A 12,891-nucleotide genomic window follows, 5' to 3' on the forward strand; every position below is an offset into this window, starting at 1 on the left:
TGGACCATCGCTATAGCCACCGCGAGCTGCTGCTAGCGCTAAGGTCCGATTTCTATTAGCAGGAGATCGTCGTCGCTGAGTCTTTTCAGTCAGCTACTTTGAAAACTTGGCGCCGCCACTTTTAAAGACATTTACATATTTGTTTACGTACCAAGGAAGTGATGTTTAGGACGAGTTATAAATTTTTTCGAGTGCACAAAATTATGACTTAGGAGATGTTTTAGTGTTGTGATGAACTAAGTTGGATTTCACTTTTTTTTTTTAATTTTTCTGTTGTTAGAACTTACGAGACTTATACAAAGTGGCCAAGATGAGAATCAAAATGCCAGCGGTGAGGATCGCACAGGGTAAGGCTTGTTTTGTTTAGTCTTCTTTTAGCTTACCGGTAGATCAACTTTTTCATACCTAAGTGTCCCGTGTATTTCGTTTTCTCATTTTAACACTTCTTTATAATGTAAGCTATTTAAGAGGACTTGGATAAAAGATAGTAACACAAAACTATTATTTTTATAAAAAGTAACTTAGATTTTATAAGACTTTATTATTGGTAAACCATATCCATTTATGTTATGCATTTATTTTAAACTATGCAATGTTTGTCCTTCATTCTTGTTTTTTTTGTTCAAAAGAACTATTGAAAATTTATAATTTCTTGCTCTAAGATAGTTTAAACGATTTTGGAAGACCAAGAACTTTTTTGCTTAAATTTTCTTAGTAATCACTTTTAAACAGGAATCTGATTTTGAAAATATATCTGAAAACTTTTATATATTATCGTCATTCAAAAAAAATTGTTATCATATTTATTTTATTTATATCTCACTAAGGTTTCTGCTTACGTTTTAACTTTAAAGTGATTTAAGTAATATTGACAAAAATAATAATATACATTTATTTGCCAAAATTATGGTAAATTACAAGCTTAATATAATAACCTCTTAATTCGGGATGTAGTTTTACAGTTTGGGAAAGGAGTTTAGTGAATTTCAACTGAACTTTGATTTTACTAATAAAACTCAAATTTTTTCAAATTAAATTCAGTATATTTTATTTATTATTCACTAAGTCGTGCAAAATTTGGCGATTTGTTTTCTAAATTCACTTTTGTAGTTTTAATTTAAATGATTTTTCCAATACCACTTTGGAGTTTATATGGAAACATTTAAAAATACATGATAAAATTGGAAATATTAATATTCTTTGTTTTGTTGTTTTTTTTTTTAGTTTTAAATATGTAGGCGTTGATAAAAGATAAATCTATTATATAAATTGTGAATTTATTGATTACAGTTTTTTACAGAAAAAAAGATGTTATTAAATTTTAGTATCTTGTTTGTTATTGAAGCTATTAATTACTAATTTTCTTGCAGGTAAAAATTTGAAATTAAGTTATTTTTCTTAGTTTATAAGTCGATAATAAGTAGAATTTACAAATTTTCTTGATAGAAATATCTTTGAGCTTTCGCATCCACTTCAGTTATGCACTTGATAACACACAAAAAATGCATTATATTTTAGTTATATATTTAGGTATATGCAAATTTTACTCCCTAATTATTTTTTTAACTTCTTGCAAAAAAATTATGAATACAGGTACATAAATTATATTCAACTATTACATTATTATCTATAATGCATTTTTTTATATTCATAATCATTTTGGAGATAATTATAAAATATTAGACTTTTTTTAAGGCATAATATAAGGACGAGGTCTAAAAATAAAATAATCTTTAACTATTTATTAAAATAGGTGAATTTAGTGCCGAAAACTCCCGGTGTCACTTAATATTATTTGTTTTCAAATCTTATACATAATAACTCAATTATGAAATAAAGCATTTTGGTGTACTCGATAAAATGCATATAATATATAAATAAGATCGATAAAAAACATTGGTCATCTGTCAAATGGTCTAAAATAAAAACACAATTTTCAAATTTAGTCAAATCCTAATTTTTGGATGTGAAAAATTGCAAATTAAAAAAAGGCCTTTATTAAAAAATAAATCACTAACATAAAATTACTTTCTGAATAAATATATAAAACCCTATTTTTAGTATACGATATCCATTTATGTTATGCATTTATTTTAAATTGCGTAATGTTTGTCCTTTATTTTTTTTTGTTTAAAAGAACCTTTAAACATTTACATCTTCTTGCTCTAAGCAGCTTTAAAATGACTTTAGAGCATCGCTTAATTTAAAAAAAATATTAAATTCAAGGCTTTTATATTTACCTTTTGTTATAAGATGAGGGTAAAAGTGTTTACAATTTCTATGCAATTTCTTTTTTTTAATATTGTTATTTATTTCATAAAAATTAATTATTATTTTTCAACTGCTTCTTATAACTCTATATAGTTAAAATATTATTTTCTTTATTTAATTATGCTCTTTTTGGTAGATAAATAGATTTAGATTTTTATAAATATAAATGATTACATTTGATTCAATTTTTCATTTAAAACCAATTAAGAAAACTTATTATTGGATTAGAATTGAACTCTTAGATTAAAATACATTTTTCATAATAAATGGGCATATAGTGACTGAAATAATTTAAATCTCTTTACAGTTATTGTAATTGATGCATCCTGATGGTTTATTTTGCTAAAATTTCCGGACACCTCATTTTGAAAATGTATCTACAAATTATACTATAATAAAAACGTTTGAAGTGAAAATATTAATATTTTATTAAATACTCTTATGTACTGTTGTTAAACTTTATTTTTAATAAACCATATCCATTTAGGTTATGCAATGTTTTTCCAAAACTATTGAACATTTACAGTTTGTTGCTCTAAACAGCTTCTTGAATTTTCTATTACCTATTGTAATTAAGTGAAAATCTTCACATGATCATTGACATTTCCATTTTTTCCTATAATGTTTATTTCATATGAAATTTAACATTACATTAAAATTTTTTTTAGTTAATGTATCTGTTTAAGCAGTTGACCAATTTTTTTTCTTAATTTCATTGTGTCCTGTTTGATAAATAAACAAATTCACGTGTTTATATGTTATGATTAAATTCAATAACAACAACAACAACAAATAAATATGTTAAAGCTATATAATATTTTCGAACAGTCGTATCCATTTTAGTTATGCATTAAATCACTATAAATACATTTGCATTTGTAGTGTACAACTCTTTTTATGAATATTTCTTAAAATACTTTAAAAATTAGCCTTACAGGCACATAAGTTATAATCAATTATCTAAACCGTAATTTATATGTGTAACTTTTTTCCTATGTATTTTTTTTTTTTTTTTAAGGTTTTGTAATCGTTTTAGGGATAATTATAACATAATAAACTCTTTTTAAGGGCTAATATAAGCACAAGGCATAAGGAATAAATCAATCTTTAATTATTTATTGAATAAATGAATTAAGTACAGAAAACTCTTAGTTTTTCAATATGATTTGTATCTAAAAAAAATTAAAATTTTTGGATGTGACACTAAATTGTTTGTTATTGAAGCTCTTATAAAGTTATTTATTATTATATTTGTCGAATTAATAGGATTTCAATGTAGAAAAACTTAATTTTTTACCAATTTCTATAAAAATTAGTTTTATAGAAAATTTTAATTTAGCACGAAAAGGTATCTATAGAAATATTAAAGAATTTAAAATTTTCAGATTAAAAATTAAATTAAAATCTAGTTAAAGGTAAGGGATTGTATTTTAAGAGTTCAATTAAAGTAATAATTATTCAAATTTTATTAGCATTTTGGCTTTTATTTCCGCCAGGAAATTATTATCTAAATTATGACTTTATCGATTGCAGGTTGTTTAGTTGTAAAAAAATATACAGGGTGTTTCTTAACCTATACGCATAGACTTGGGAAATTATTACTAATGATAAATAATGACTAATAGTGAAAAAAATGTAAGTAAAATATTTTTAATTTCTGAGATACTCGTTCCCATTTCAATTATGCATGTTATAACTCATTAAAAATGCATTATATTTTAGTTATAAATTAGGTATCTGTAAATTTTTCTCTCTTTATATTATTTAAACTTTTTAGATGAAATTATGAATACCGATATATAAATTTATAATTAAATACTAAACTGTTATCTTAAAAATAATCGTGTACGCATCACGATTATTATTACATATGCGATATAAGTTTCACTGTTATACAGAGTGTATAAATAAATAAACATTCACAAGCCTATTTCTAAGAACCAGTACATTTTCTTGTTAATATTTTTTATTTTTGAATTCTGGATAATTTAAAAATTGATAAAAATTACTTTTTATTATTTAATTTAATAAAGGTGGAGATTAAAAAATTAAGCAAGTTCTTTTGAAAGTATCTCGAAAATTTGGTTAATTTGGATAAAGGTATTTTTTCAATATCTTTTATTTTTATTTTATTTAGAAAATACCATAAGGAATACTTAAGTAATTAAATCATAAACTAAATTTCAAATGCAAATAAAAATATTTGCACGACTTTATTAACTAACATAATTCAATCATGTAACGACGATGTTTCTCTTCTCCCACAAAAACACGTTTAACTATAAAAGCTATTACGAAGAACGAAACATCTATAAATATCAGGCAATAGTGTATAATACGAGCCCGGTCATAAGTTTGACCCTATGACATTTAAGCGGACCACAGAAAGCGTCAGAAAGGTCAGAAGATGCGCCTTAAGAGAATAAGGACGCATTAAAAACCTTTTTACTATCGCTATAAGGTAATTCTTTTTGCCGAGTTTCGTCACACCGAGATTTTGACGATAACTTAAAAGGTTATGGATATTATAACGGGATGTGATTCAAAATCATTGTTATCAATATGGTTTATAATTGTTATGCTAGATAACGTTTATTTTAGGTTTACACTAGATGTACATTTTTGGTTGAACTATCGGATAAAATCTCTGCGTGTGACCATATACGATTGATAAATATTTCAATATTTTTAATTTAAAAACTATATTTTTATACCTAGATGATGAAAAGTTATCTAGAACCGAAGAAGACTGAAGTTTTTTCAAAACTTAACGACTTATCTTATAAAAATTGAATTTTCCTATTTGCGATAAAAAATAGCACGAAAAACGACTGCAATTTTCATACTGATATGCCTTGCTTTCATGAAATAAAATAGGGTTTTTTTACATTTTACTCGAAAACTTTAAGGTTATGCGAAAAGTATAAATGTAAAACTATAGATTTTTTTTCACCTATAATTTTCTTAAAAAACATTTTTTTCTCGGGTTATTATTTTCTGCAAAAAAAAAACGTTTTTCATTAACCCTACATTTACCCCCCACCCACCCCACACAACATAGCAGTTAGAAATTATTTTCAAAAATTATTGTTTTCCAAAACAATATATAATAATAACAGCTGGTTTCGTTAATAATATCTAATCTATTAACACAGTTTATTTATTTAAATTTGATATTATTATATATATTATGGACGAAAAACAGTGATTTTTCAAAAGAATATCTTACTGGGCAAATGTTTGGGGCGGGTGGGGGGGTAAGGGTTATGTTTATGAAAAACAAGGATTTTGCAGAAAATATATATTCAATATTTAATTTGATTAAACACTATTTATTTAAATTTGATATAATTTTTAAATAAATATTTATTATTAAAACATAGGTATTAGATTGGATAGTATGGATGAAAAATAGTGATTTTCAAGAAGAATTACATCAAATATTTGAGGTGTAGTAATCGAGTTAAAAAACTAGATATGTAAATCCCGTGTCAGTATTTTGAAATGTCAAAATTTTCTCCCTTTTGTAAACAGAATCGAATATAATATACGTGTATTCTACAGTTCAATAAACATACCAAAATCAAAAGTTTACTAAAAAATCGTTCAATAAAGTTATATTCAAAGATAATAACACATGATGTGTTGCTTGGGACTTGGGGCTTTACCTCGAGTGGGATACGCAGATAAGGCACTAGTTTTTGGTTTATATTTAATAAATAGCAGAAAAGGGTTATATTATCTGACAAGGGTTAACCCTTTAAAACTAGGGTGGTCAGTGGTCAACCTCCACTAAAAATAAGGAAGTCAAACAGGTCAAAAAAACTCTCATAACGGACAAACTAATTTTTCGTTATTGTTCGGAATAGCTTGGGAAAATATTAAGGTGGCCCAGTTTTATTGTGAGAATCACGGGCACAATCTTTTTCTAATATTTCATCACATTACGATTTAAATCCTGTTTAAATAAAGCGTCATCGGAGTTTTTCGAAAAATTTAGTTTTAAATCAGGTTCACCTTAATTTTATCTAATCTCCGCTATACATCAAATCTCTAGGTAACCAAGCACCATATCCATAAAGTGTCGAAAGCCAAATATTTGCTATTCTATTACATGTTTATTAAACATTGTCCCTCGGTTGTAAAATGTTGGATGATGTCTATGATGTCACCAATGGTTTTTTTTTTGGAGAACGGATTGCTTAATTTGGTATAATTTTTACATTCAATTTAAGGAGAACTGTGTATATAGGGTGTCTCAAATTCAATCCTTAACGATGGTTTAATGGGAGCAAAATTGAAATTTTTTAAGCTTAACAATAGGCCGTTTAAAAAAATTAAACATTCCGAATGGTTCCGAATAAAGTTAAAGTATCCGGAATTTTTAAAAATCGATTTTTTTGTCTAAGCTTATTTCTTATCCGATTTTTAAATAGTTTGCACTTTTGCATTGCCAATTTTTTCGTGCTACATGATAAAGTTTTTAGATTTCTAATACGACGTTTCGTCTTTGCCAAACATTCTCAACTCTCTTTTTTCTTATGTGCTCTATATTGGATTCTTACATTTTTCAAATCTGCGCAAAATCAACTTTTTAAGGATGTATCAGAAGTAATATCTATTTTTTATAAGAACCCGAATTTTTTCTACTAAAACTAAAAATTGTTTTATTTTAGGATTTTGAACCTTTTTACAACGTCTTCCGGGTATTTAAAATATATATTTTTTTAATTTTAGCTTTTTATGGTTTTATGCTTTTGTAGTTTTGTATTTTTTTTTAATTTAAAATTTTCGGAATATTTTTTTCGTTTTTTCGTTTTGTAAGGCTTTGTTTTATTCCAGGACTTCGGAGCTATTTTTCACATCTTCCAGAGGTTTCAAATAATTTTTTATTTAATTTTGGATTTTTAGAATAAAGTATTGGTGTTTTATATTTTTTTTATTTGAGAAATTTCGATGTTTTTAGACTTTTTTGATAAGGTTTCCAGGTTTAACTGAAAGGTAAGTAATTTTTTAATTATTCCAAGCATTTAAAATAAAATTTTGTCTTATGCCAGACTTTGAGAATCAGCTTTTCTATTTTCCAGATGCCTGGAGTGATTTTTTATGACTTCCAGACATTTGTTGGTCGTTTTTTACATATTTAACCTAAAGGCACTTAACACTCACTATACTTAAATATTTTTTCAAATATCTTCATTTTTATTGGCTCGAAATAAAAATGGTAAAGGAACAAAATTACCACTTAAAATATGCTTTTTAAAAAGGATTTCTAACAAGTTTTTAGTAGATAAAATGTTTTTTTTATTTCAGGAAAATGCAGTAATAACAAAATTATAAAATATCCAATACATATTACTAAAAAATAATTAACTTTAACTATGACAATATTAATTAAGTTTTACATGCATACTATTAAGTGTAAAATATCTAGTTCTATCTATGCTGAGTCCGATTCTTCTGGGTAATATCTAGATCACAAGCATAAATATTAAAATAGTAACATACTCTATTAAATGGCGATTTTAAAAAAATATTTGTTCTATGAAGTTTTAAATAAAAAGTGTTTTTTTATCTTGTATTTCCATGATTTACAAAAAACGGAAGCAGATAAAAGGAAGAAATTCTGAGTAATAAATTTTATTTGTCAATACCTTATACATATACAGCGTGTTCATTTAATACTCCTTTCCTCCATTGTCGCTGTATTTTTGAAGCAAAAAAATTTTTTTTTTAATTTAGGGAAGATGAAAAAAGCTACATTCTATAATTATTTTGACATATACAGGGTGTTTACAAAAGGTGTGCGAATACTTTTAAATTATTTTATTTTTAGATTGTTCATAAAATTCTAATAAATTTGCTGTTTATACGTCATACCTTAATGAAATAATTTTTGAATTAGGGATGGTTAAAACTTGGCTTTTTCTCAACTTTAGGAAGCTACAGAGCCATAACTACTTATCATAGGATAAAATTATTTAACTTTAACTTATTAAAATGTATTTAATAAAAGAAAAACTACGATTTCTGATTAATGTGAAAAGAAAACTTAGTCTGTTCTTTATATTAATGCATTAACTAATTTATGCAAATCATTTCAAAACATTAACCGAAATGAAGTGAATGACCAAACGAGTGTAAAAATGCAAAATCTATTCAAAAGAACTCAAAACATCATTAAAATAAATGTAAATAAGCTGTTAAAATCCTATTGTATCGTTGTCAAGAAATCATTCCCTAATTTAAGAAGATCGCCCCGACTACCGAAATAGAAGTGACTAGCCAGGTAGCATTTAAGTGGCAATAAATTAAACCGGACAAAAGAATGTTTTCTTATCGGGACAGTAAGTCGTGTGCCGTTAAAAACTTAAAAAGATGACATAAATGCCTCGGACACGCGCTAGGAGGGTCGTGAACTACCTTTAAAGGGTGAATCTTCCTATTGTCTTGAAGGGGTAAAGGAATTTTTTTGGATGAAGTGTGTCATTAAATATAGGGCGACTAAAATAAGTCATTCGTTAAACACTTATATCCGAAAAAAAATGCGACTGTCTGTTTGCGAAGCAATCATAATTTAACGCGATAGCAGATGGCCAGTTCGGTCACTAATTGACCATTTAACTAAGTAAATTTGCTTTGCTGTAAAAACAGCCTAGGTGCCGATCTTCGTTAGCACATAATGTTAAAACAAAAAAGTCAATATTTTACCTGGGGTGTTTAAGTGATTGATTTTTTTTGTTTTAATTGTATATTTGTTCCTTGAGTTTTTTTGATATTAGACCATATGGTAGCTATTCAGGTGTCATAGTCTGACACTAGTGGATTGTTTGATAGGAAGATATTGGAGTTCGACGGTTGTTGAGAGCATCTTAATTTTTTTTAAATCCCATTAGGCTGATTTTAATTTCCATGTTTTTCGATATCCTTGTGTATTGAGGCGAAGTATGCATCTTATTCAATTCTAAGTTTTCTGTTGAGATAGTTTTGCTTAGCTCTCTATACATTATAGCTTGCGTGATATTTAGAAATATACTCAAGAAAATATATAATGTTGGCGCCCAACAATGTGGAAGATTCTCGACATATGTTTTGCTAACGAAGTTATAGCATCTTCGGGCGAAGATTTATACTAAAATAAAAACTATTATTATAACTAGGCAATTGATTATAAGAAATTGACCTTCATTAAGAATGGATTTGTGATTTCTATACATGCATTTGACTAATTTGTTCTTCCGAAAATTTGTCAAGATTATCTTTTGGAAAATCTCATTATTTCCTTGGTGCCATGGCTTGGTTTTTGGAGAACGGCGTTTATTGTTCTGTAGTTTTACACATATAGACCAGCGCATTTTGATCACCTCAACAATCCAGACTGTGATAAGTTTTTATGTCTCTAATAGAGCTCTTTCATCTTTTTTTGGTGAGAACATAGTCAATTTGGCTACGTGTATGGCCCTCGGGAGATCTTCAGGTGTAAATTCTTTGGATATGAGTTTCGAAAAGAGAATTAGATCTGTATACCTGGCTCTCATCCTATGCCATGTTTGGCAATAACCGAGTACAAATGCATATCACTATTTGTTTCCCCAATCTTGACATTCAGAAATTTCCCCAACTTTGACAATCACCCAACATATCATCATTGTACTAACAACTAAACGAAAATTAACATCATCCTGTTAGGCATTTTATGCATTCATACTTATTTCATTGTGAGAACAAGACTTGTACGAAGCTTAAGTTAACTGGTTTGGCTTGCAGCTTAAGGGTAACTATTCGATCATTGATATCAGAAAATCTATTGGGCATAACTTAATTTAACAAGAACGGGAAGATTTTTTTACCCAAGTTTACCCTGTTAACGCAAAAATTAATATTGGTTTTAGTGGTCTATGTGATCCAATTCTTGACCCTGTTATAGCAATGCAGGAACGTTGTCAAACCATGTCGAAATGCAAAAACAATGAGTTCCAGAAAATCATGAAACCAAGTGCCGTCAGAAAATTGATTTTTTTACTTTACTACTCTCTTTAATAAAATACGTACTCTAAGCCAAAAGTCATAGAGATACAGTAATAAAAACAATGAAAATTTATGCCTAATAGTATGCCTAATTTATTAGTTTGGTTAAGATTTTGAATAGTTGTTCAGTTTTTGTTTAAATTGAGAGAAGCTTGCCTGATATTTAAGGATATACTTGAGAGCACATACAATATTGGCGCCCAACAATGTGGAACATTTTCCACATATGTTTCGCCAAGAAGGTTAGCATCTTCGGGCGAAAACTAAAACTACTTACAAGTGACCTTATATAAAGACGTTACTAATAGATCGAAAAAACCAATAAAGCTTAAACACTAAAATTGGGCAATTGACTATAAGAAATTGAACTTTATTAAGAATGGTTTTTTTGATTTTTGTATATGTCAAAGTTATCCGTGGTTTATATTGGGCGACCTTAATTCTAGAATCAGAAATTTGGGAGATATTTCTATAGAACATAGTATGGTCCCGATGGCTTTTTTAAAGAATTCTGTTTTGCAAATAGTCTGCGGTACATATCAGACTTTAAGGTTATTATTAGTTATTATTAAATCTCAGTATTTAAATATTATAGATATATAAAATATATAATAAATTTTGCACCGCGAGTAACGAGATCTCTGAAAATTTAGGCATATCTTTTGTCATGGCTGCCATGTCTGAAAAACGCTTAGTTCGATGACTAATGTAAACTAGAATGATATGACGAAAGCTACCAAACTTTCGCAAAAAAAAAAACTTTTCAGCTATCTATTAATGACGCAAAATCTATTCCGTAACTCTTTCTTTCTCAGTCGTTGTCCATTTTTGAACTTCATGCTCAATCATGGAAGCTACACAGTGATACTTCGCCATGATTCTCTAACTTCTACCGCTCTATTACTTGTGAAACCGACAAGACCTTGATCTTTTACAATCCCCTCGATGATGCATCCAAAACATGCATGCTAAAAAATATATAAATGTAAGGATGTGTCGTTAGATTCTTAATAATAATCTTTTCCCAATCTTGGCATTAAAATCACCAAACACAATTATTAACATCTCCCTGTTAGGTCAAGTTACTGTGTTTGAAAGTACCCTATAAAATTGATATATTTCATTTTGAGAGCATGTCGATGTAAGAGCGTAGACTTGTATGATGTTTAGGTTAACTGGGCTTGCTTGCACCTTAAGGGTAATTATTCGATCGTAGAAAATTTGTTGAGCACAATTTAAATAAATTGTACCCTGTTAACTTAAAAATTAATGCTAGTTTTAGTGGCCCATGCGATCCAACTTTGCAGAGACTTTGTCAAATCCTGTCAAAATGCAAAAACAATGACGCTCCGGGAATTGATCAAATTAAAATTGATCAAAATAATTGAAGTTCTAGGATGCCAAAAAATAAGCTAAAACTATTGTGAAGTTACTTTCTGCGGTAAGAATTAGGAATCTTAATAGGATGCCCACTTTAATATTAATTAAGTTACGAAAGACCTGAGTTTTTAACCAAATTACCAGAAGCTTGCCTGCTATTCAGAGATACACTCAACAATACACGTAATATTGGCGCCCAACAGGGTGGAAATTAACCAAATGTTTTAATTCTAACAAAAAACTACTACTGGGTAACTATTGCTATAAAGCCTAAAAGTCCTTTCCGTCATCCTTTTTTTCAAAAAATTAAGACAATAATAATTTAAACAATATACTAAAGGATATTTTAACCCAAAAACGTGAAACGCATCACCTTAAATCCGCAAGGTGTTCGGCCAGAAATCTCCCACGCTCTAATCTGCCCATCACGATCTACATTATTCGGCGGTCAAAGAATAGGGTCTCGTAAAAGGGTCATATCATTGAACACTTGCCCCTTAGGGACAATGGTCAGACCTGCCGAGAAGGCACAAAAGACCATTCATTCAACGTAAAAGGAATTTTTAGGTCGATTGGGTAAACGAGGCAACGGAAAACTCGATTAAATTAAACCCTCGATCCGTTCCTGTATATTATGACAAAATTAGCAAACAGTACCAACTGCGTGGCCAGTCGTTTATTAGTAGGTACTATCTTATCTATGTGCGGTGTTGGCCCGCATGTACATAAAAATATACGTGCTTATCGTAGGTAAATATTGCTCACCCATATTAAATGCCACACATAAGCTCATATCGCTAGGCTTTTTTTCATGGAAAAAGATACTTTCGGTAAATAAGGTCACCATTTTGTGTCGTAAATGAGGCTGGTATAAAATGTATGAAAAATGTTATTGGTGCTTAACTGGAGTTGATTTTAGTTGCTACTTGAGTATTATATGACTAAGTATTGCAATAAAAATGTCTAAGAAAGTTATTGATAAATATGTATATTAGTAATAAATAGTTTTTGTTCGCATCCAGTTTATTTTATTTTATGGGTATTCAAAATTAATATTTTGAGTGCACTCACATGGCTTTCGTGATGTTATTTTAAAAAATTAATAAAAATAAAACTGTTGAATAATTTGATTTTGGGAGAACCAGACTTGATTCCTAATAAATGTCAATGCTTACTTCCTTCTTTGGTAACCTTGGATCCAAAAACTTGGAT

At 28.2% G+C, this 12,891-nt stretch overlaps 1 protein-coding gene across 2 annotated transcripts in view; it reads left to right on the plus strand.

The window, feature by feature from the left end:
- Positions 1–12,891, plus strand: part of LOC126739141 (B-cell lymphoma/leukemia 11B) — a 69,920-nt gene continuing 57,029 nt past the window's right edge. For both annotated transcript variants that reach the window (XM_050444680.1, XM_050444681.1), the window contains exon 1: positions 1–347. In XM_050444680.1, coding sequence (XP_050300637.1) covers positions 311–347 — 37 coding nt within the window. In that variant the 5' untranslated portion in view covers positions 1–310. The remainder of the gene's footprint in view (positions 348–12,891) is intronic.

Source organism: Anthonomus grandis, chromosome 8 (genome assembly GCF_022605725.1).
Source record: "Anthonomus grandis grandis chromosome 8, icAntGran1.3, whole genome shotgun sequence".
NCBI classification, from domain to species: Eukaryota; Metazoa; Arthropoda; class Insecta; order Coleoptera; family Curculionidae; genus Anthonomus; species Anthonomus grandis.